Below are 25,698 nucleotides of genomic sequence, written 5' to 3' on the forward strand. Positions count from 1 at the left end.
TGATATTCAAGTAGTAGTAATCAAAGTGATATTCCTCAGGTGAGACCATAGTGTTTAGTTGTGTTTGTCAAGTAGTAAGAGAAGTTCAAACAATAGAGATGGCACAAAGAAAAGCTAAGAGACTGATTTCCTAAGTAAAGATGAGAATAAATGCACTTTTCTGTTTATAAAAGAAGTGTATGGGACATGCTTGTACAGCGGCATAGAATATTGTTAAGAGCATTGAAAAAATTAAACATTGAGAAGAGAAAAGGTTGGTTCAAATTACTACATTATAATTTTAAAATAACTGTGAAGAAATACTACTTGCATGTGTTGGAATTATGTGATGTCAGCTTCTAAAAAGAATACTAGGTGCAAAAATCTACAATCATTTAAGAAGCTATTACATTCTGGGGTGAGGAAGGCATTAACTGGAAACTGAAGTGGATGATATGGTGCTGCCTCTTTCAGAATTAACAGCATAGCCACATAGTCGTAAGTGCAATGTCGTACAGCAGTCAATTGTAAGATCAGGGCTCAGTTCCCACTGCTGTCTGCAAGAAGTTTGTATGTTCTCCCTGTAACTGTGTGGGTTTCCTCTGGATACTCCAGTTTCCTCCCACATTTTAAAAACCTAAGGGTTAGGCTCTGTGAGTTGTGAGTATGCTGTGTCCCAACACCTGCAGGCTGCCCAGCACAATCCTCACTAATTTGATTTGACTCAAACAGCACAGTTCACTGTTTGTTTCGATGTACATGTGACAAATGTAAAAGTATTTTTTTAGGTTATCTTTTAATCTTGTGTACTAGTTAACTGTGCTAATATATAGAAATTCTGGCCCAAAATTGGTCGAACAAAGTGGCACAAATAATTATTTCCTATGAGGAAGGCATGCAGTAGTCTTTGATCCCGACAATCTTGATAAGATGCAAAATAACTTTTCTGAACTTAAAACTGCATAATTATGAAGATAAAAGACAGAAAAGCTCCTTGAGCCTGCTTTGTAATTTAATAGTAGTATGGCTCATCCTGTAAATGAATTCCTTTTTTTAGCCTTCATGTTCCTTCATCTAATTAGAGTTTAAATGGAAAATCAAACTTAATCTTGAACCTGTTCAATGGCTGTGCATGCATAGCTTTCTGAGATGGAGATTGCCAAAGATTTATAAACCTTTTCCTCATCACAATCCTCCACGGCTGGTTCTTTCACCTCAAACTATAGATTTATATTCTAGTATACTGTGGTGAACTACATATACCTGTCTGGACACGCCCCCTGCTGACTGCTCCTGTGGCTCCTCCCACAGACCCCTGTATAAAGGTGATTGAGGCCTGGGCCCAGTCTCTCAGTTCTCCAGGATGTAGTATGGTGGTCAACCACTGTTTGTTCCTTCTTCCAGTCAATAGAAGCCGATATCTCGCCTTTACGTCTCAGAGTGAGTTATTGATGGTGTATCATATACTTACAAGTGTGTGGTAGCACTTGATCAGCTTTAAAAATGAGGGTGAGCACAATATGAATTTCAAACATTGTTTAACCTGTATGGTTGTTTATGTCAAGAAACATATGATTTTGTCAAAGTAAATTTTGGTGGATGGTCAGGAGACATGAGGCATGTATGATAAGGAGACTACAAAAGCCAAAAAGCCACCACACCAGGCAGTTGTGAGCAGCACAGTCATACAAAAACACCTGAAATGTGACCTTAACAAGGACTTTTAAATTAACTTAAATGCTTATAAGCCAGTTCTTTTCATTGTGACTTTACTTTGAACTTTGCGGCAGAGATTACAGAAAACAATGTTCAGGTCCAGGAAGGTTTGGTGACTGAGCATAATCTGCCCTACCCCAATAATGCAATGGTGATAAACAGACAGACAACTTGTTTCCTGCCTTTTCTGATCTTGTACAAATTATTGAGGTCAGCAACATTTCCACATGCTGAATGATTTCTGTGAGGTACTCTTATGCAAGATGGCAGTGGTTAGTGGTAGAAAGTAATCTTAATGGTATGATATGGGCAAATGTTGGCACATGTGGATAATGAAACATTTACCTAAAGGAAAAACAAATTCCTTCTCCAAATAAAGTTGGTGATTTTATAACTCCTCATGCTGAATCTGAAAAGAATGTGGACTAGCGGCAATCCACCCCGATGCAAATATACAATTCTGCAGGATCATTCTCCCAAATGAAGACAAATTGTTTTCATGATGTGAAGAGCCAAAAAGGAGGCTGGGTTACCAGCTCTACCTCTTTCTAAAGCTACTACAATTCTCAGCACACTCCAGGTGACAACTCTGTCCACAACAACATTGATAATCCCCAGAAACATTTTTGATAACTATGGATATTTGCCAGCAGTTATCCACTATTTCGCTATTGTTCAAAAAGTTTATTTAGGAAATGTTGCATTAAATATAATCTCATCACTTAGACACAAGAAAATGCTGAAATCCAAACAGGGACTTCTGTTGATAAGCAGGAAGATGCTAGAAGTCTTAAGCTCTTACCATTGTTTTAATCCCATCCATAATGGTTCTCATGTCTTTTAAAGATCTTTCCCTCCTTGAGCGAACTTTCAAAATCAATTTGCGATAGTTCCTTATCTCCAGCCATCTCATCAGTTTCAAAGATAGTACAATGGAGATGGCAATAATAGAGATGAACTACAGGGAAATAAAATTGGTTTGAAAATGGAACATCAAAATAAGTACAATGGCTAATACGTTCATTAGTTTTTCACACAGCTATATTCTGTAATGATTTTGAATGTGGCACCATAACAATAGTAGACTCACTCCCTGAACACAGTAACATGCCAAAACAAATCACCAAACAAACTATGCAATATTTTTGCAGCTTTTCCCAATGCATGTTTATATTTTTGTCCTTTCTTTTCCTTCACATTAGACACTGTTTCAAGCTAAACTGATGGGCAAAAGGCATCACAAGTACTGTAACTGGGGACTGTTCAATTGGGCGTGTTTCAAACTGGCTAATATATTTTTAATTAATTAAAGTTAATAATATCTAATGTTTAAATTTTATTCTAACACCAAACTTAGTTTAAAATTCGACTAGATATCTATTTAGACCATAAGACATAGGAGCAGAACTAGGCCACTCAGCCCATTGAGTCTTCTCCACCATTCGATCGTGTCTGATTTATTACCCCTCTCTAACTCATTCTTCTGCCTTCTCCCCGAAAATTTGACACCCTGACCAATCAAGAGCCTATCAATCTCTGCTTTAAATATAATCAATGACTAGGCCTCTGTAGATCATAAGACCATAAGGTATAAAAGCAGGATTTAGGCCATATGGCCCATTGAGTCTGCTCCACCATTTCATCATGGCTGATCCATTATTCTTCACAGCCCCAATCTCCTGCCTTCTCCCCGTATCCCTTCATGGTCTGACCTATCAAGAATCTATCAACCTCTGCCTTAAATGTACATAAAGATTCGCCATTCTCTGGCTAAAGAAATTCCTCATCTCCTTTCTAAATGGACATCCCTCTATGTTGAGGCTATGTCCTCTGGTCTTAGACTCTCCACATCCACTCTATTGAGTAATTTCACCACTTCGTAGGTTGCAATTAGGTCACCCCTCATTCTTTTGAATTCTAGTGAATACAGGCCCAGAGCCATCAAATGCTCTTCATAAGAAAAGGTGTTCAATCCTGGAATCATTTTTGTGAACCTACTTTGAACCCTTTCCAATGTCAACACATCCTTTCTAAGATAAGGGGACTAAAACTGCTCACAATACTCCAAGTGAGGCCTCACCAGTGCTTTATAAAGCCTCAACATTACATCCCTGCTTCAATATTCTAGTCCTCTTGAAATGAATGCTAACATCATATATACCTTCTTCACCACATATTCAAATTGCAAATTAACCTTCAGGGAATCCTGCACAAGAACTTCCAAGTCCCTTTGTGCCTCAGTTTTTTGTATTTTTTCTCCATTTAGAACTCTTTCATTTCTTCTACCAAAGTTCATGGCCATACACTTCCTTCTGCCACTTCTTTGACCATTCTCCTAATCTGCCCAAGTCCTTTGCAACCTCTCTACTTCCTCAAAACTACCTGCCCCTCCATCTATCTTCATATCATCTCCAAAATTTGAAACAAAGCCATCAATTCCATCATCCAAGTCACTGACACGTAATGTAAAATAAGCGATCCCAACACAGATCCCTGTGGAACACCACTAGTCACTAGCAGCCAATCAGAAAAGGCTCCTTTTATTGCCACTCTTTTCCTCCTGCCAATCAGCCACAGTTTTATACATGCTCTTACCTTTCCTGTAATACCATTTGCTCTTAACTTGTTAAGCTGCCTTATGTGTGGCACCTTGTCAAAGACCTTCTGAAAACCCAAGTACACAACATCAACTGATTCTCATTTGATTATCCTACTTGTTACTTATCCAAAGAATTCCAACAGATTTGTCAGGCAAGATTTTCCCTTGAGGAAACCATGCTGACAATGGCCTATTTTATCGTGTGCCTCCAAGTATCTCAAAGCCACAGCCTTAACAATCAATTCCAACATCTTCCCAACCACTGAAGTCAGACTAATTGGCCTAAAATTTCCTTTCTTCTGCCTCACTCCCTTCTTGAAGAGTGGAGTGACATAGTTCCCTGTGGCATTGAATTCCACAGATTTACCACCTTCTGGCAAAATAAATTTCTCTCAACTGTTAGAAATGGGCGTTGCCCTGTACTGAGGCTCTGCTCTCTGGTCCTAGGCTCACCCACTACATGAAACATCCTCTCCACATCCATTCTGTCTAGCCTTTCAATATTTGATAGGTTTCAATGAGATCCTCCTCATTCTTCTAAACTCCTGTGAGTACAGGTCCAGAGCCACCAAACACTCTTCCTACTTTAACCCTTTCACTCCTGGAATTATTCTTGTCAATCTCCTCTAGACCCTCTGCAATGCCAGCATATCTTTTCTTAGGTAACAGATCCAAAACAGCTCACAATATTGTCTGTGGTCTGACCAATGCCTTATAATGACTTAGCATTATATTCTTACTTTTATACTCTAGTCCTCACAAACTGAATGCTAATGTTGCATTTACCTTCCTCCTGACTCAACTTGCAAGTTAACCTTTAGCGAATCCTGCACAAAGACGTCCTTTGCACCTCTGACTTTTGAATTTTCACCCCTAGAAAATAGTCTATGCCTTTATCCCTTCTACCAAAGTGCAAAACCACACACTTCCATACACTATATTCTATCTGCCACATCTTTGCCCATTCTTCCCAGTCCTTCTGCAGACTCCCTGCTTCCTTAACACTACCTGCCCTTCCTCCTATCTTCGTATCGTCTGCAAACTTGACCACAATACCTTCAATTCCATCATCCAAATTATTCACATATAACATGAAAGGAAGCAGTCCCAATACCAACCACTGTAGAACACTACTTGTCACCAGCAACCTACCAGAATAGGTGCCCTTTATTCTGACTCTTTGCCTCCTGCCAATCAGCCAATCAATCTTCTATCTGTGCCAGTATCTTTCCTGTAATACCATGGAAAATAATCTTGTTAAGCAACCCCGTGTGCTGCATCTTGTCAGAGGCCTGCTGAAAATAGAAGTAACCAACATCTTCTAACTCTCCTTTGACTATCCTGCCTGTTATTTCAACAGGATTGTCAGGTAAGATTTTCCCCTTAAGGAGATCATTTTGGCCTATTTTATCATGTACGTCCAAGTACCCCGAAACCTCATCCTTAACAATCAACTCCAAAACCTTCCCAATCACTGAAGATAGGATAACTGGCCTACAATTTCCTTTAAAACTGCCTACTCCCAATAACCCTTCACTGGGACCACAGCCCTCCATACCCCGATCATCCATGCACCTATTCAAACTTCGCTTTAATGTTGAAATCAAGCTTGTGTGCACAACTTTTGCTGGCAGCTCACCCCTCACTCTCACGATTGCCTGAGTGAAGAAGTTACCCCTCATGTTCCCCTTAAACTTTTCATTTTTCACCTTTAACCCATGAACTCTCACCCAGCCTCAGTGGAAAAAGCCTGCTTGCATTTAGCCTATCTATACCCATCATTATTTTGTATACCTCCATCAACTCTCCTTTCAGTCTTCTACACTCTTCAACCTATTCAATCTTTCCTTATAACTCAGGTCCACCAGGCCCAGCATCATCCTTGTGAATTCTTACTGTACTCTTTCAATTTTATTTACATCTTTCCTATAGGTAAGTGACCAAAACTGCATACAATACTCCAAATTAGGCCTCATGAAAGTCTTATACAACTTCAACATAACATGCCATCTCCTGCATTCAATACTGTACTTCAATTTATGAAGGTCAATGTTCCAAAAGCTTTCTTTACGGCCCTATCTATCTGTAACACCACTTTCAACAAATTATGACCTGTATTCCCAGATCCCTTTGTTCTATCACACTCCTCAGTGCTCTACCATTCACTGCACAAGACCTACCCTGGTTGGTCCTACTGAAGGGCAATACCTCACACTTGTCTGTATTAAATTCCATCTGTCATTTTTCAGCCCATTTTTCCAGCTGATCCAGATCCCTCCGCAAACCATGATAGCCTTCCTCACTGTCCACTACACACAAAAATCTTGGTGTCATCCACAAATTTGCTGATCCAGTTAACCACATTATGATCCAGATTGTTACAGATGACAAACAACATCAGACCCAACATCGATCCCTGCAGCACTCCACCAGCCACAGGCCTCTAGTCAGAAAGGAAACTATCAAGTACCACTCTCTGGCTTCTCTCACAAAGCCAATGCCTAATATAATATACTACTTCATCTTGAATGCCGAACGACAAAAATTTCTTGACCAACCTCCCATGCAGGACCTTGTCAAATAAATTGCTTAAGTCCTTGTAGAGAACATCCACTTTCCTGGCAACTTCCTTAAAAAACTCTATGATTGGTTAGACATGACCTACCACGCACAAAGCCATGCTGACTATCCTTAACCAGTCACTGTCTATCTAAATACTCATATATCCAGTCTCTTAGAATACCTTCCAAGAATTCTCCCTCTACTGATGTCAGACTCACAGGCCTATAACTTCCTGGTTTATGCTAAGAGCCTTTCTTAAACAATGGAACAACATTGGCTATCCTCCAGTTCTCTGGTCCCTCTCCTGTCACTAATGTGGTGAACTACATATACCTGTCTGGACACTCCCCCTGCTGACTGCTCCTGTGGCTCCTCCCACAGACCCCTGTATAAAGGCGATTGAGGCCTGAGCCTGGCCTCTCAGTCTCCAGGATGTAGTATGGTGGTCACTCACTGCTTGTTCCTTCTTCCAGTCAATAAAATTGATGCACCATCAATAACTCACTGCTTGTTCCTTCTTCCAGTCAATAAAAGCCGATATCTCGCCTTTACGTCTCAGAGTGAGTTATTGATGGTGCATCAGCTAAGGATGATATATATGTCTCTGCTAGTGCCCTGGCAATTTCTGCACTTGCTTCCTTTAGGGTCTGAAGAAACTCCTCGTTAGGATCTGGTGATCTATCCACCCTGAATTGCATCAGGACAGCGAATACATCTTACTTTGTAATCTCTATAGGGTCCATAAAATTGATGCCACTTTGCCTCACTTCTATAGTTTCTGTGTCTATCTCCTGAGTAAATATAGATGCAAAAAATATACTTAAGATCTTCCCCCATTCCTTTTAGTTCCACACATGGATTACCATTCTGATCTTCCAAAGGACAAATTTTATTCCTTGCAATCATTTTGCTCTTAACATATCTGTAGAATCCCTTAGGATTCTCCATCTTGTCTGCTAGGGCAACTTATACCTTCTTTCAGCCTCCCTGATTTCCTTCTTGTGTTCTCTTGCATTTCCTTTGCTCCATAAGCATCTCATTTGTTCCTACCTACCTATACTTGCTATAAACTTCTTTTTTTCTTAACCAGGACCTCAAAATCTCCAGAAAACCTAGGTACCATACATTTGCTATCTTTATCTTTTATTCTGACAGGCACATACAAGTTCTGTACTCTCAAAAGTTCACTTTAGAAGGCCTCCCACTTACCAATTACACATTTGCCGGAAAACAGCCTGTCCCAATCCACACTTAACAGATAATTTCTGATACCATCAAAACTGGCCTTTCTCCAACTTAGAATCTCAGCCCGCAGACCAGACCTATCTTTTTGCATGTTCACTTTGACAACTAATGGTATTGTGAGCACTTGTTACTTTTGTTCCCCAACACAAATTTCTGTCACCTGTCCTGTCTCATTCTCTAATAGAAGATCAAGTATCACACACTCTCTCATTGGGACTTCTATGTACTGATTAAGGAAACTTTCCTGAACACATTTGACAAACACAATCCCATCTAGAAATTTTACAGTATGGGACTCCCACCCGATATGTGGAAAGTTAAAATCACCCACTATAACAACCTTATGTTTCTTGTGAAAGTCTGCAATCTCTACAAATTTGTTCCTCTAAATCCTGCGGACTGCTGGGTGGTCTGTAATACAGCCCCATTAACATGGTTATTCCTTTCTTACTTCTCAGTTCTGCCCATAATGCCTCCTTAGACGAGCTCTGCAGTCTGTCCTGTCAGAGCACTGTTGCAACATTTTCTCCCACTAGTAACACCACCCTCTTCCTTTAATTTCTTCCACTCTGTCAGTTCTAAAACAAAGGAACCCCAAAATATTGAGCTGCCAGTCCTTCCCCTACCCCAGCACCCAAGTTTCACTAATGGCTACAATGTCAGAATTCCAGCTGTTGACCCATGCCCTGTCATCTGCCTTTCCTACGATACTTCTTGCATTGAAATATACACAACTGAGGACACTCGTCACACCATGCTCAACCTTTTCTTTCCTGACTTTGTCTAAGGTCTTGCCAACATCTGTCTCCACAACCACTCCACTAACTTTTCTGGCACTCTGATTCTTAAAGAGTGGAGCAACATTTGCAATTTTCCAGTCCTCCAGAACCATTCCTGCTCGGCAATTGGTTCGTTTTTACTCTGTGATTAAACGCATTCAGCTTTTATTTTAATGAGCAGTTTCAGATCTGTGTTAAGTCACTTTCTGAGCAGTCGGAAAACATCTTGGCTGGCAGAAGGCCAGAGGTTTATGTTGGGAGTGAAAAAAAATTTCTATTGAAAGCCATTCTGGTGCTTCTCCAGCAGAAGCATTGCCTTTAAGTTGATGTTATATTGCTTAGAAGTTAATATACAGGTATCAGTAAGATTTTGCTGAAATAGAATGTTATTTTTGAGTTTATTAGACACTAACCTAGATGCTAATTGTTTATACATATTATTTACCAGTAGTATTTTCTTGTCGGAATCTTATACTCTGTGTATGTTTACTTGTGTGAATGGAACAACGTGACAATTGTACTGTATTTTGTTTCTCAGCTGCACTCCATACTCACTATGTCATGCCATTGAGTCTGCAACAAAACTAAAAAGCTGGGAGGCTACACCCTGACTTTCATGTCATTTACGGATGGAGTTCGACTGACTGTCTCGTTGACCCCTCGGCGAGGGTGGTACTGTACAGTGATCAGCTGGTGCTTCAACAACTGCGGCTACAGATTAAAACTTCCTTACATGGTTCAGGAACGAGATAATAATGCTTCTTTATCCAGCTTTAAGAGTTCCCGGTACATCGGCCTCATCTATAAGAGCCCACGCGGGGGCAGAGACGGCAAAGCACGGGGTTCATTTGCTGAGGAGGAGGCAAAGCTTCAGGTGGAAAGGGCAAAATTAGAGGCCGAACTAAGTGCCCTTGTGCCTTCACCGAGAGGCAGCTGCAGTCATTGCACAGGCCGAAGTCTGAGAGGCAGCCGGAGAACTGGAGGGAGCGGTGAAGTTGGAAAGGGCCAGCCAAGGAGCGTCAGAAAAGGACATCGCGGTGCGCACAGCCGAATGCACGAAAGGCAGCTTATAGTTCATGCGTCACAGAACCAAGCAGCTTTTCCTGCCGCTTCCCTAACTTCAGCGGACCGCGATGGCAGCCTTATTACACAGCGATCTCCTTCGGAAGATGGCTCACACTGGCAACCAGACAGAACCGGGAAGTGACCTGTTGCTGACCATACATTAATCAATATCTTCATACTGCTTCCCGAAGACCGGTAACCCAACAGAACCGGTAAGCCACCTGTTGCCTACGATACATTTCTCCATACCGCTTCCCAAAGATCCCAATACAAAGGCCCATCACAGGGAGAATGAGCAGCGGATGGGCGCGAAGCAGCGCGCCGCTCCACACTACAGTCCAGTCAAATGCTCCCCAAAACCAGGCAGCTTCACCTGTGACAGAACACTCTGCACAATATCGGGCTCGCCGTGACCCACCTGTGACAGAACACTCTGCACAATATCGGGCTCGCCGTGACTGAGTGAGCACAACCCTTTACCAGCTTGATGACAACCCTGAAAGCTACAGAGTTCCGAACATCGTTCAACAAAGCCACTGAGGGATTTTGGCAACATAAGTCACAAGCTTGATAACATCTGCAGATGCTGGAAATCCAAGCTGCGCACACACAATACTGGAGGAACCCAGCAAGATGGCAGCATCTATGGGAAAAAGTACAGTCGACATTTCGGGCCGAGACCCTTCAACGGGACTGGAGAAAAAAAGACGAGGAGTCAGAGTTCGGGTTGGGGGAGAGGAGGGAGAAACCTATGGTTGCCTCATCCTCCTTTTAGTATACTTCTTCTTTGAGGTGTATCTATCCTGTGCCTTCCGAAATGCCCCAGGAAACTCCAGTCACTGCTGCTCTGTCATCCCTGCTATTGTTGCCTTCCAATCACCTTTGGCCAGCTTCTCTCTCATGTCCCTGTAATTAAGATACATCTGACATTATCTTCTCCCTCTCAAACTGCGTGGTGGATTCTATCACACTATCATCACTGCTTCCTAAGGGTTCCTTTACCTTAATTTTCCTACTCAAATTTGGTTTATTACACAACACCAAATCCAGAATTGCTTGTCCCCTAGTGGGATGAACCACAATCTGCTCTAAAGAACCATCTCATAGGCATCCTAAAAATTCCCTCTCTTGGGATCCAGCATCACCCTGATTTTCCCAACCTACCTGCACATTGAATTCCCCCATGATTAAGGTAACATTGCCCTTATTACATGCCTTTTCTATTTCCCAGTGAAATTTATATCCCATTATCAAAGACTATTGGAGGGGGATACACAATGCCCTACAAGACATCTTTAAATCTGAAATACCGTTGGAGAGTAAGACCATATATTTTGGATATATACCTCAAGAATGGTTAAAAAGAGATAAATATTTAATGAATATACTGTTGGTGGCTGGTAAAAAGACTCTTACTAGGAAATTGTTATCACAGGAGAGCCCAACTTTAAATGCATGGATGGAAATTACAATAGACATTTACAAAATGGAGAAGATAACAGCATCTGTTAATCATAAGTTGGAACAATTAGATTCGTACTGGGAAAAATGATTGAACTACAGAATGCCTCGTAGGCCTGATTTTATTCTCACAAATCAATGAATATGTTGTAAAAAAAAAGATCACTCCCAACATGTGCATAGTTTTTTCCTTTTGCTTCTTTTTTCTTTCCACTCTTTTCTATAAGTGTATACCTCAGATAAATACTATGTGGAGATTAATACTATGATTATATAATATATATGTACAATGTCTGAAATACATCTTATGGAAATGTTTGTTTGATGATGAACCAATAAAAAAATACGAAAAAAAATTATATCCCACATCCTGGCTATTGTTCATTGTCCTGTATATAACTACTATCCTGACATTTTTACCTTTGCAGTTCCTTAACTCTATCAACAAGGACTCTGCATCTTCTGATCCCAAGTCACCTCTATCTAAGGAATTGATTTCATTTTTTACCAACAAAGCTTCCAAAACCCCTCTGCCTTCCTACTTGTCCTTTTACTACTATGTGTTATCCTTAGAGTTAAGCTCCCAACTATGATCTTCTTTCAGCCACGACTCATTGATACCCACAATGTCACACCTGCCAATCTCTAAATTCATTACAAGATCATCTACCTTATTCCGTATACTGTATACACCGTCATTCCTGTATTCATCATCCTTTGTGATTTTGTCTCCAAGTGACACTTCACCCTCATCCCACTTTTGCCCTATCACCTGTCTGTCCATTCTCACAGTCTCACTACACACTGCATTGGCTTGTATACCAACTGCCCCATCCTCAGTCATATCATTCCAGTTTCCACCCTCATGCCAACTTAGATTAAACTCTCCCTAACAGATCTAGCAAACCTGCCCACGAGGGTATTGGTCCCCCTCAGGTCCAGGTGTAACCCATACTTTTTGTATAGATCATATCTTCCCCAGAAGAGCTCCTAATAATCCAAAGAATTTTGCTTTTAAGCTTTCCTCCTTTTGCTCAAATTATCACCTTCAAATATTAATATTATTACTAAAACAGATATCTGTATGTTAAATATATTTTTTGAATTCAAGCATTTCTGATTCCTACTTATCATATGATTGAATTTGCACCTATAAATAAAAATATTATCAATAATTTTCTTTTAGATGTTTTGTCAATTGGAAAATTTCTATCTGAGATGTTTGGGGTTCAAGATCATTGCAAAATATAAGGATTAAAACCAGATCTCAACAGCCTCTTTGCTACCTGAGGGACTGCATTATTGTCAAATGTAATACCTTATTAAGTAGAAACTTCTCATGTCAAACTGTGCAAAAACTCAAAGGTAGAAGTGAAAGAAGAATTAAAGGATAATTCGAGGGCCTTGGGCATAAATGAATGAATCACAAAGACTGAATTAATTGACTATTCCACATATTTTCCATCTGCAAAATGATGCTCATTACAAATTTCTTCTGGTTACAAGTAAGTGCTATGAAGTACTTTAGGATGTCCTGAAAATATAAAATTTTTGCTTGCCACTCTTTCCAGAAATACCTCAACCTCCCTGCCACCCACCTTCATCAAATAACAAAAGTAAAATTAATTAAATGGATATACATTGACAAAATCATTCAGAATTTGTGAAGACACAACTTTACCAACTACATTAATTCTCTAGGTATTTTATATAGATAGTTGTATTAATTGTGTCCTTTTATTTACTTCCATATATTACACATTTTTATCAGTAAATCCAAACGTTGCTCTTTTTTGTGAGATTTAGTAGCTCACCTCTATCTTGACTGTCTTTTGGGACAAAATTTTTGAAGCTTTTGTTACCCAATTTCTTTTGATCTTGGTCACTTGTTCTATGGGTCGTTCCTTCTTACCACATTCGTTCTTTTTACCTTCTGGATTTGCCTCATACCATTTCTGCTGCTTCTGCCTTCTCTCTTTAGATTACTTATCACCAGTTGTATTAACTCAAACAATCTAAACTGACACTTCCTCAGCTTTTTGTATTTTTTAATTGCATTCTAGAACCTGACAGCTTCAAACACCGACATTCCAAACTTCCAACAGATTGGGATCTAAAGTGTGGCACTGTTTGTGCTAACTGTTGGATGGGGTAAAATGCTCCCGTGTTGCTTCTTGCATTGAAGCAGGTAGGGAGTAGGAATTACTATCCTTTCTCCCTTTGAAATGTTTGATTATGCTCAATTCTGATCCAGTCTTGAATGTCCCAGCTAGAGCAAGAACTGCCAATCTGAACTGAAGACACATTCTGGGTTGTTTTGAATGGACTAACTGGCAGATGTTCAAGGAGGCTGCCACAAACGGAGAAGACACAGACCTCAAAGAATATGCCTCATCTGTCATTGGCTACATCAGTAAGCGTGCAGACGATGTTGGTACCTCAGGAATGGGTATCTTACAGCCCAACCAGTAGCCCTAGCTGAAGGCTGAGGTGCACTCCTTACTAAAAGCTTGGGACTCTACCTTCAAGTCTGGTGACAGAACAGCTCTCAGAACATCCGAGTGAAGCCTCACCTTGGGCATTAAGAGGGCAAAGACCACCTATGCTCAAAAAACACCTGTCCAACAACACTCCTCGGTGTATCAAGGGCATTACTGACCATGCAAGGAAAAACCAACATCGACTGTACCAGTGACGCTTCCCTCTCTGACACTCTGATAACTTCTATGCACGCTTTGAGGCATGCAACCACGCCGGCCCAGAAAGCTACCCCTCTCCCCGGTGAGCAATCACTGTCAGTAACAGCAGCAGACATGAGGTCTCTGCAGGGAGTCAACCCCCACAAGGTAGACAGGCCAGACAGCATCCCAGGCCAAGTACACAGGGAGTGTGCTCACTGATATCTTCACGGACATCTTCAAGAAATCACTCATCCAGACTGCTGTCCCCCACATTCTTCAAATAACCATCATCTCCTTATTTATTGCATTTTTTTGTGTAGTATCTGATCCAGAGTAACAATTATTCTATTCTCCTTTACACTTGTGCACTGGAAAAGATGTTAAAGAAGCTTGTATAGAATCACCACCACATGCAGGCACCTCCTGATGTGGAAATGTATCGTTAGTCCTTCATTGTAAACCCTGGAACTTCTAACCCAGCAGTGTCGGGGGGAGCACCTTCACAGGAAGGTCTGCAGCAGTTTCAATGTTCACCAACACCTCTCAAGTCAAATCAATGGGAATGGCAATAAATATCAGGGGTAGGAAAACCTCGCAACTGTGGAAACAATATTTCTTTACAAACAGCTTTCCTTAGCTAAGTATTGCTATATTACCATAACCCTAATTGGTATTAGTTGATATTTATAATGCTCACATTACCATAACCATATAACCATATATATATAACAATCACAGCACGGAAACAGGCCATCTTGGCCGTCCTAGTCCGTGCCGAACCCTTAATCTCACCTAGTCCCACCTACCTGCACTCAGCCCATAACCCTCCACTCCTTTCCTGTCCATATACCTATCCAATTTTACCTTAAATGACACAACTGAACTGGCCTCTACTACTTCTACAGGAAGCTCATTCCACACAGCTATCACTCTTTGAGTAAAGAAATACCCCCTCGTGTTTCCCTTAAACTTCTGCCCCCTAACTCTCAAATCATGTCCTCTAGTTTGAATCTCCCCTACTCTCAATGGAAACAGCCTGTTCACATCAACTCTATCTATCCCTCTCAAAATTTTAAATACCTCGATCAAATCCCCCCTCAACCTTCTACGCTCCAATGAATAGAGACCTAACTTGTTCAACCTTTCTCTGCAACTTAAGTGCTGAAACCCAGGTAACATCCTAGTAAATCGTCTCTGCACTCTCTCTAATTTATTGATATCTTTCCTATAATTCGGTGACCAGAACTGCACACAATATTCCAAATTTGGCCTTACCAATGCCTTGTACAACTTTAGCATTACATCCCAACTTCTGTACTCAATGCTTTGATTTATAAAGGCCAGCGTTCCAAAAGCCCTCTTCACCACCCTATCTACATGAGACTCCACTTTTAGGGAACTATGCACAGTTATTCCTAGATCTCTCTGTTCCTCTGCATTCCTCAATGCCCTACCATTTACTCTGTATGTTCTATTTGGATTATTCCTGCCAAAATGTAGAACCTCACACTTCTCAGCACTTCTCCCCCTTAAATTCCAATGTTCCCCAAATGTAAAAGAAATGGGAAACAAACACAGTGGTGTCATTAGCTTGTGTACCTCTGAAACTTTAATACTAGTGTCTCAGTATCAGTTTACCAACACCAGGAAAGTTGAGGAGCTGAAACTGGGGTCGAAGGCCCAGCAAACTTGCTGCTCAGAGGATGTGGATCGACAAGTGTTAGTGTTAAAGGACTTGCCACTCTGAATATTTTTCACGACAGTTCGATGAACCCCTGGATGTAATGCAAAAAGCTCAGCTTGTTGTATTTGTCAGAATGGCTTTCCAGGATTTTACAATAGAGGAGGACTTACTCACTCTTTTGCACTTAAAGGAGAGAATGAGAAGCGAGGGTATTTACAATGAGTTTTAAAAAAATGTGTGTGAAAATGACAACCCCATTCATAAACTGGTGGCGATTACTACTGATGGGGCCCCAGCGATGCATGGTTTTGTAGCACTGTGCCGTAATGACCCTGATTTTCCCAACTTCCTGGATTATCACTGTATGATTCATCAGCAGGCCTTGGCTGGGAAGGTCGTGGACTTTTCTCATGTAACGAGACTGATGGTCAAACTGATAAACTTGATTCGAGCAAAAGGCTTCAGCACCGCTTATTCATGGTGTTTTTGGATGAGCTCGATGCTGCTACTGCCTGTTCGATATGCTAGTTACAGTGTTTTCTTGGTTGAATTAATTTGAAAGTTTGACAAAAGCATTTTATGTTATTAAAATACAATTAGCTCAAATAAAGGGCCTCTAAGTTGGAAGTACAATCTGTGCTACTTTTTCTCTAAACGATTTAGTAGGTCAGTCTTGCCTTTCACTAAGGCCAAAGTAGGGGATCTTGGGCTTAAAAAGGTTGGTGACCACTACTCTACAGTGAAGAAGAAAGTACTAACTTGCAAAAAATATCAAAGGATAAGTCTCATGAACAGGGAAACAGCAAACAAAATTCCAGTTGCATTGCTAGACAAAAAATGAAATCAGAAAGTCATCTAAGAGTTAAAAAAAAATATACACTTTTAATGTATTTTGTGCAGTTTACAGAAATACATTGGCCCATAATTTGCAGTAAGATGTGGAAGAACTAGTTCACCAACTCTACAATGGTCATAGAAATTAAACGTCTCTTTGTAAAGTATCCGGATATCACTCAGGTCCTCCACGCGCAACTCCATACCATGCTCAATCTCTGCCACTTGCACTGCTCTCTCCACCACGTGCTCATTTTGTAACTGGGACAAGCTACATGTTGAGTACACAACCGATCCGCCAGGCTTAGTAGCAAGAATGGCAGACCTGAGAAAGAAAATTCAACAATAAATTCTCTTGCAATATTTTTGACTTGGTATGTTGATAGGGAAGAAAAATTGAGAATCAACTGTAGACCCATGCCTGGAACTGGATTGATATACAAAGAAAATGCTTGTAACAAGGAACGAGAGGCAAAGTTATTTTGTAGGTGAGATTGGAGGGTAAACAACCAGGCGGGGGGGGGGGGGGGGGGAACACAATCATATCCAGAAAAGGAAAATAAATCAATCTGCAGCATATTTAAAAGGATAGTAGGACATAATTAAATAGCAGGAGAGACAATGGTATAAAAACAAAAAGTTCATTTGGGACGGGGTCAAGAGCAGTGCAGAGTTTCCATCAGGATGGCAACAGAAGATGCAATGGGCAATGAGTGGGCATGGATGGACGGATGGATGGATGGATAGATGAAAAAAGCCAAAGCGTTATGGCATACCAAATACTAACTTCAGCTCCAGAAGTTCTCACAAGCACTTACTATTTGGTAATACTGGATAATCAACAGGGGATGAAAAAGACCCAGCTGACTTCGCTTAACTCTGCCCAACCTGGAGGGACAACAAATACCTAATTCTATAATTCCCGCAGAAACCAAATTCAGGGATGTAACTAGAATGATTTCTAAAATAAGCTAACTTTCCCTGCTATGAAAGTGTAATTGTAGAGACGTTGGAAATAGTAAAACATGCCAGGAATACTTAAAAACTTAAGCAGCATCTGTGGACAGTGAAACTAAAACAACAATCCCGTTCAATGATCTACTTTTTTTTTCACTTTTACTTTTTTTGTTTTTAATTTCCTTGTTCTGTCGTCCCTATATTCCACCTCTCATTTTAAGTGAACATCATACTCACATCTAATAGTAAATACATAATCTCTCACTTCTGATAACCTGCTCCTGCCCATTTTAGATTGGACAAGCAACATACCACCACAGCAAGGTCACATTGAGATGCAGAGGCATGAAAGTGTTGCAGTATTGAGGGTGCTAGGGAGAACTGGCTGGGGAGGGGGGTAGGTAGCATTAGTAGCACACAGAACAAAACCATTAAAATACTCACACCAGCAGCTGGGTCTGTAACAGAGGGAGCATTTGTCGTTCCTTGAGCCGTATCCGGCTAAAGATATTGTTGTCTTCCTCAAGTACAGAATGTCTATCAGTTGTGCAGGGAGCATCAACTAACACCTATAAAGACAATTAATACAAACAACATGATTATTCACAGACTCTTCAGGAAAGCTTGGGTGCATGAAAATACACTTTCACCAAACTCTCATTCTCCTTTGTTCAAATAGATTGCAGGTTAATTGGCCACTACAAATTATCCTTATTGTTTAGGTGAGTAGTAGAATCTAGGAAGAGATGCTGGAAATGTGGGGAGAACAGGTTACAAGAAAAATTAATGTAGAATGTGATTGTCTGCAAACCAGCATAGATCCAAAGGGCCATAAAGGCTACCTTCTACATTGCTTCTTTGCAAATGACATTCAAAAAAGTCCAACAATACCCAATGCACTTAGAGAAAAAGGAAAGCAAATCGTGCAAACAATAAAAGTAAACATTCAGAAAAAAAAGTGAGTCCACAGACATGAGGCCAGGTGCAGCCAGAGCAGGTCTAGAACCTCAGCTTCAGTTCATCACACAGCGAAGCTTGCAGCCATGAAGCCCGGAACAGACCCATAGCCTCAGCATCAGTGCAGCAAAGAGCAGAGAAGACGTCACAAAACATTGAGCAGAACAAGCCCAACCCTCGCCTCCAGTCCCAACACACTGCCTTTTCAATCCACCTGGCCCAGCATTTAAATTGTCCAAACATTGGGTCATTCCTCACTCCAAGACCCAGACCCTGTCGCTTTGATAGACTCCGGGGCTGGACCTCATCACCATGTTCCAGCCCATACCTGACCTTTCCAAATCAGCCTGGCACTTAGGTTGATCAAACCTCGCTCTCTGTTTAAGAGTACAAGTTCTGAAACTCCTCTGCTCCAAGCATGTGGTTCATCCCTTAAAAGGATTGAGTAAGCAATGGCTTCAATAGGTATAAACTTTTTTTTTTGCACTGCTTCATTTTAAAAATGCTTTACCTAACCTCTGTTAGATAATCAAGTATGACAAAACCTTAACTCAAATGAAATAAAGAGCAAACAAGCATCAAGAGCAAAATTTCTTAAGTGCAATGGAAATCAAACTATTTCTTTCTAGTAATCACTTTTATGAAATCATTGCTCCCAGTTATAAGGCTCAAAGCAAAGCAATTCAGGGTCCTTTTATAAGTACAATTGAAGAACTTTCTTTTCTTCAGCCACAATGCCTCTTGCCGCATACCAATGTACTTACCCTGTCAAAAGTTTCTCTCTCTATTTCTCCCCAGAGCCTGCCATCCAATGATGTGATACGTAGTCTGTCTTCTACACAAAGATTCTTTGGGATGTAACTCTGAAGAATTTTACGTAACCTATTTACACGAGATAAGGATACATCGTTGACAGCAAGATGTCCTATCCAAAAGACAAGAACAAAAGCAACATTAAATGTTAAGAACCTGAAAATTAATGGAAGAGCAGTTACTGAAAATCTGACCTTGATTACGCAGCAGGCAAATGCCAGCTCTGATGCACATCTTTATACCTCCTTGACCACACTATTGCACATCTGGTGACTATCTCCCCACGGACCTCATTTCCTTAGAAATCTTCCCTTTTGCAGCATTCAGCCTTGCAGTGCCTAACGTTACACAATCTACTTCTACCTTCTGCTTAACAGCTACAAACAGAATTGTCCAGCCAATTTAGCGTGCTTTTGCCCCACAGAACATATTGCTTCCAACCTTGATCCCATCCTAATGTCCTAATCCAGTCCATTTCTATTTATGATCCTTTGTATCCCCTTTGGCATCAATGGCATCTGATTTCCTGATCCTATCTGTGCAATCCCTCTAGATCTTCATTCCCACATCAGGAAAATCTAAGGGTCATTTCTTTCTTGAACAAAGGCCTAACCTATTTTCCTCTACCAACACACTCTCTTTCCAAGCTGAACTTATCCTAACATTGGACAACTCCTCCTTCAACTATTCACTCACTTTCTCCATATCTATGGGTTCTGACATTACCTAACCCAGGTCCACTCTCCTAAGTCTTTCTGCAATATATCAATGACTGCACTCTTGCAGATCTCACAAATTTCACCAATTTTGCTGCCAATTTTCAGCCTGCTCTCTTCTTTATATGGTGCATCTCTAACTTTTCCCTTTTTGGACTGCTGTTTCTCCACTTCAGGGGACAGGTTAGCCATCAACACTTATGCCAACTCACAGACGTCCAGTGTTCCTGACTATACTTCGTACCACCGAAGTAAGGACTCTGTTCTATTTTTCCATCCTCCACATCTCCATTGCATTTATTCTGACGAAGAAACATTTCACTCAGTTATATGTAATTTCTTCTGTCTTCCTGAACTGTAGCTTCCATTGAGAACAGAGCACTAGACCCTATCTCATCTACTTCCTGCACCTCTGCTCTCATCCCTTCTCATGGACACATCAACATGGCTTCCTTGGTTGTTAGCAAAAGACAAATTTCTGGAGGAAACGAGAAAATCTGCAGATGATGGAAATCCAAGCAACACACACAAAATGCTGTTGGAGCTCAGCAGGCCAGCCAGCATCTATGGAAAAGATCACAGTAGACGTTTTGGGCCGCAGTGCCTTACCATTCACTGTGTAAGACCTACCCTGGTTGGTCCTACTGAAGGGCAACACCTTGCACTTATCTGCATTAAATTCCATCTGCCATATTTCAGCCCACTTTTCTAGCTGATGCAGATCCCTCTGCAAGCGATGATAGCCTTCCTTGCAGACTACTACACCTCCAATCTTGGTGTCATCTGCAAATTTGCTGATCCAGTTAACCATATTAGCATCCACATCATTGATATAGACAACAAACAACAATGGACCCAGTACCAGTCCCAGTCCCTGCAGCACTCCACCAATCAAAGACCTCCAGTCAGAGAGGCAACCATCTACTACAACTCTCTGGCTTCTCACATAAAGCCAATGTCTAAGCAAATTTACTATCTCTTCTTGAATGCCAAGCGACTGAACCTTGTTGACCAATTTTCCATGCTGGACCTTGTCAAATGCCATGCAAAAGACCACATAGCCAACATCCACTGTCTTGTCTTCATCAACTTTCCTGATAACTTCTTTGGAAAAACTCTATATAAAATTAGTTAGACACAATCTACCACACTTGAAGCAATGCAGACTATCCTTAATCAGTCCATGTCTATCCATATATTTATATATCCAGTTCCATAGAATACCTTCCAATAACTTTCCCAATACTGATGTCACACTCACCTGCCTATAATTTCCTGGTTTATCTTTAGAGCCTTTCTTAAACAGGAACAACATTGGCTCTCTTCCAATCTTCTGGTATCTCACCTGTCACTAAGGATGATTTAAATATCTCTGTTAGTGCCCTGGCAATTTCTGCACTTGCTTCCTGCAAGGTCAGAGGGAACATCTTATCAGGCCCTGGGGATTTATCCACCTTAATTTGCCTGAAGACAACAAACACCTCCTCTGCAATCTGTATAGAACCCATAAAGTTGGTGCCAATTTGCCTTACTTCTGTAGACTCTATGTCTGTCTCCAGATTAAATACAGATGCAAAAAATGCATTTAAAATCTCCACCATCTCTTTTGGCTCCATGCATGGATTACTGTTCTGATCTTCCAGAGGACCAATTTTGTCCCTTGTAATTCTTTTGCTTTTACTATATCTCTAGAATCCCCTAGGACTCTCCTTCACCTTGTCTGCTAAAGCAACCTCATACCTTCTTTTAGCCCTCCTGATTTCTTTGTGTTCTCTTCCATTTCTTATACTCCATCAGCACCCTTTTTTCTTAACCAGAGCCTCAATCTCTTGAAAACCAAGGATCTCTATTCCTGTTATCTTTACCTTTTATTCTGACAAGCACCTACAAGCTTTGTACTCTCAGTTTTTTGTACTTTTGAAGGCTCCCACTTACCAAGTACACCTTTGCCAGGAAGCAGTGTCCCAATCCACACTTGTCAGACCCTATCTGATACCATCAAAATTGGCCTTTCTCCAATTTAGTATCTCAACCCCTGAACCAGACCTATCTTTCTGCATATTTACTTTGAAACTAAAGGCATTGTGATCACTAAATGCAAAATGTTCATCTAGACAAACTTCTGTCACCTGCCCTGACTCATTCCCTAATAGTAGATCAGGTATCGTACACTCTCTTGTTGCGATTTCCATATACTGAGTAAGGAAACTTGAACATATTTGTCAAATTCTATCCCATCTAGTCCTTTTACAGTATGAGAATCCCAGTCAAAATTAAAGTTTAAATTACCTACTATAACAACTTATGTTTCTTGCAACAGTCTGTGATCTCTCTACAAACCTGTTCCTCTAAATCCCTCGAACTGTTGGGTGGTCTGTAATATAACCCCATTAACGTGGCCCACCCATAACGGTCACTAGACGAGTTTTCCAGTCTGTTCTGACTGAGCACCGCCATGACGTTTTCCCTGACTAGTAATGCCACCCCTCCTCCTTTAATTCCATCTGCTCTATCGTGTAAACAATGGAACCCTGGAAAATTGAGCTGCCTGCCTTGCCCGTCCTGCAACCGTCTCACTAATGGCTACAAATTCCAGGTGTTGATCCATGCTCTGAGCTCATCTGCCATTTCTACGATACTTCTTGCACTGAAATATACGCAGCTCAGGACACTAGTAGCACCATGCTCAACCTTTTGATTGCTAACTTTGTCTGCCTCCACAACCTCTCCACTATCTGTTCTGGCACTCAGGTTCCCATCCCACTGCAACTCTAGTTTAAACTCCCCATGCAGCATCAGCAAACCTTCCCACTAGGATATTAGTCTCCTTCCAGTTCAGGCGCAAACCATGTCTTCTGTACAGGTCACACCTTCCCTGGAAGAAAGCCCAATGATCTAAAAATCTTATGTCCTCCTACACCAATTCCTTAGCCACATATTAAACTGTATAATCTTCCGAATTCTGGCCTCACTAGCAAGTGGCATGGGTAGCAATCCTGAGAGATCACAACCCTGGAGGTCATTCCCCTTAACTCAGCACGTTACTACCTGAACTCACTTTGCAGAACTTCATCACACATCCTACCTATGTCATTGTGGACTACAACCTCTGGCTGTTCACCCTCCCACTTAAGAATGCTGAGGACTTGACCTGAGATGTTCCAGATCCTGGTACCCAAGCGGCAACATACCATCAGGGAATCTCATTCTCATTCACAGAACCTCTTTTCCGTTCCCCTAACTAACATATATACCCTACCACCACAGCTCATCTCTTCTCCCCTTTCGCTTCTGAGTTGCAGAACCAGACTCAGCACAGAGACCTCACCACTGTGACTTTCCTCTGCCACGTCATTCCCCCTTGCAACAGTATCCAAAGTGGTACACCTGTTATTGAGGGGGATGACTACAGATGTACTCTGCACTGGCTGTTTAACACTTTTCCCCTTCATGACTGTCACCCACTTTCCTGTGTCCTGCACTTCTTCAGAAACATTTAAAGTGGGAAGGGAAGGATTGTTCTGGTTGATTAAAAGACAAAGAGGCATAATGCTGCAAAATAAAAGGAGATGAAATAGGTGTACATTAAGAAAAGATAGACGTAGAAGAGTAAATGGGAATAGCATGATATTTATCTTGAGTTTTTCAACTCAGTGTCAAGTTTAGAATACTGTAGTGCACCTGGTCAAAAGGAAAGAAAGGTTCTTCAGTCTTACACAGAGTTTTATTGGAGCTGAGATTAGAGTATGAGTGATATCAGAGAACTAATATGACAAACAATCAGCAGGGAATTTGCAGAGCTGCCACCCAATCTGCATGTAATCTCCCAAGTAAAAAGATCCTGTATTTTCTGGAACAGGAGAAATAGTAACAAGTAGGCAAATGTTTCTCCTGCAAAATTGTCATAGAACTAATCTACCCTGGGAAGCAAACTGATTCCCTTCTTTTAAATGTCATTGAAAGGATAGGAAATGCTTCAATTCAAGATTGTTAATTGTCATTCTTCAACACACAAGTGTAAAGGACAGTGAAGTGGTTAGTTACTCCAGATCCAATGAAGTATGAACAGTATAAAGAACACAATAAGAAACAAAATAACATATATAAGTGTAAAAGAAAAAAATATAAAACAATATATAGATACACAAGTATGCATACAATTAAAAAAAACTTTTGTAATACAACCTTGCAATGTCTCCATTAAAAAAACTTACGGCAGCATTCTGTCTGCAACAGTGCCAATGTCTTGCCACCAGGTGCCGCACAAAGATCAAGGACAGTGTGACGTGGCTGAACGTCCAGAACAAGTACTGGAAGGAGTGATGCAGCATCCATTAGATAATATTCCAGCAATCTTAAATTATCTGGCCTGAAATGAAACAAAAGTTACAACAAAATATCTTAAGTCATTAAGTTTAAAGGGTTCTCCTTTATAAAGGGGAAGAAAGGAAAATTCCATTTCTTTTTTTTCAAAATAGATGCAAAGCTTTGCATGACTTACTTCTTTCAGCTTAATATTTAACATCTCCATGTTTCAAAAACACTATAATCATTTCCTAGCACCATATTGGACATTCTATTCTCCATTACCTGTATTTTGAAACATTTTTTTAAAAAAACAAAATCTGAGCTGAGTGATATTCATTTCTAATGAGAAATATCACAAGTGCATTTCTAATGAGAGACACTGATTGATGTTTGGGACTGAGAAGTGTTGTTTTAATGCTACCGAACCAGTTTTAATTAATTTATAATCATATTGAGTCATAGAGTAATTCAGCAGGAAACAGGCCCTTTGGCCCAACTCATCCATGCTGACCATCGATCTAGTCCCAGTTGTCCTTATCCCTCTAACTCCTATAGCATAGTTATTCAAATGTTTTATTGTACCTGTCTCAACCACATTCTCTGGCAGCTCATTCCATATGCATATCACCCTTTGCATGAAGAAGTTGCCCCTTGTCCCTTTTAAAGGCTAGAATAAGCAAAAATGTACATAAGGTTCATGGGAATGTAGCTGGGACATGAGAGACCAGTTATAAGGTATGGATGGTTAAACTAGAACTTTTTTTCCCCTAAAGCATAGGAGGTTTAAGGTGACCTTACAGAGGAAAATAAAATCATGAGGAACAAAGATTAACTGAATGGTCATTCTTCCCGGGGTGGGGAAATTCAAAACTGGAGGTCAAATGTTTAAGCTGACACAAGAGATTTAAAAGGGACCTGGCCAGCACTTTTTCCATACTGAAGTGTGGGTACATGGAACAAGCTGACAAAAGAAGCCATAGAGACAGGGACAATTATAACCTTTAGAAGATATTTAGATCGGTACATGGACAGGAAAGGTTAAGGGGGATATGGGCCAAATGAAAGCAAATGGGAGTAGCTCAGGTAGACAACATGGACAGTGTGGAGCACATGAGCCAAAGGGCCTGTTTCCATGCAGTATAACTCTATGACTGTGATGTATGAGGACCTCAACTATTGAAGCATGTTAGTACAGGTATCTGTCAAAGTCTTCAGCTGTGATTTATATGCTTATTAGTAAGCTACGGTGCTCAGAGAACCACTACACTTCAGGACTAGAATCCTACTTCTTGACTAGTGGGGGGAGGGGGAGAGATTAAAAAGTTTTCTGAAATCATTTTCT

The 25,698-nt window shown here is 40.7% G+C and overlaps 1 protein-coding gene across 4 annotated transcripts in view; it reads right to left on the reverse strand.

Annotated features, from left to right (window-relative positions):
* nsun4 (NOP2/Sun RNA methyltransferase 4) overlaps positions 1–25,698 on the reverse strand; it is a 37,521-nt gene that overhangs the window by 10,229 nt on the left and 1,594 nt on the right. The window contains exons 3-7 of one of the 4 annotated variants that reach the window (XM_059984057.1): positions 24,263–24,417; positions 19,284–19,444; positions 18,007–18,131; positions 16,812–16,930; positions 2,498–2,653 (exon numbers count right to left, since the gene is read on the reverse strand). In XM_059984057.1, coding sequence (XP_059840040.1) covers positions 2,505–2,653; positions 16,812–16,930; positions 18,007–18,131; positions 19,284–19,444; positions 24,263–24,417 — 709 coding nt within the window. In that variant the 3' untranslated portion in view covers positions 2,498–2,504. Of the gene's footprint in view, positions 1–2,497; positions 2,654–5,483; positions 5,526–16,627; positions 16,931–18,006; positions 18,132–19,283; positions 19,445–24,262; positions 24,418–25,698 lie in introns of those variants that run through there. The other 3 variants (XM_059984058.1, XR_009514721.1, XM_059984056.1) reach the window with 3 other exon arrangements.

The sequence above is a fragment of the Hypanus sabinus genome, chromosome 11 (genome assembly GCF_030144855.1).
Source record: "Hypanus sabinus isolate sHypSab1 chromosome 11, sHypSab1.hap1, whole genome shotgun sequence".
Taxonomy (NCBI): domain Eukaryota; kingdom Metazoa; phylum Chordata; class Chondrichthyes; order Myliobatiformes; family Dasyatidae; genus Hypanus; species Hypanus sabinus.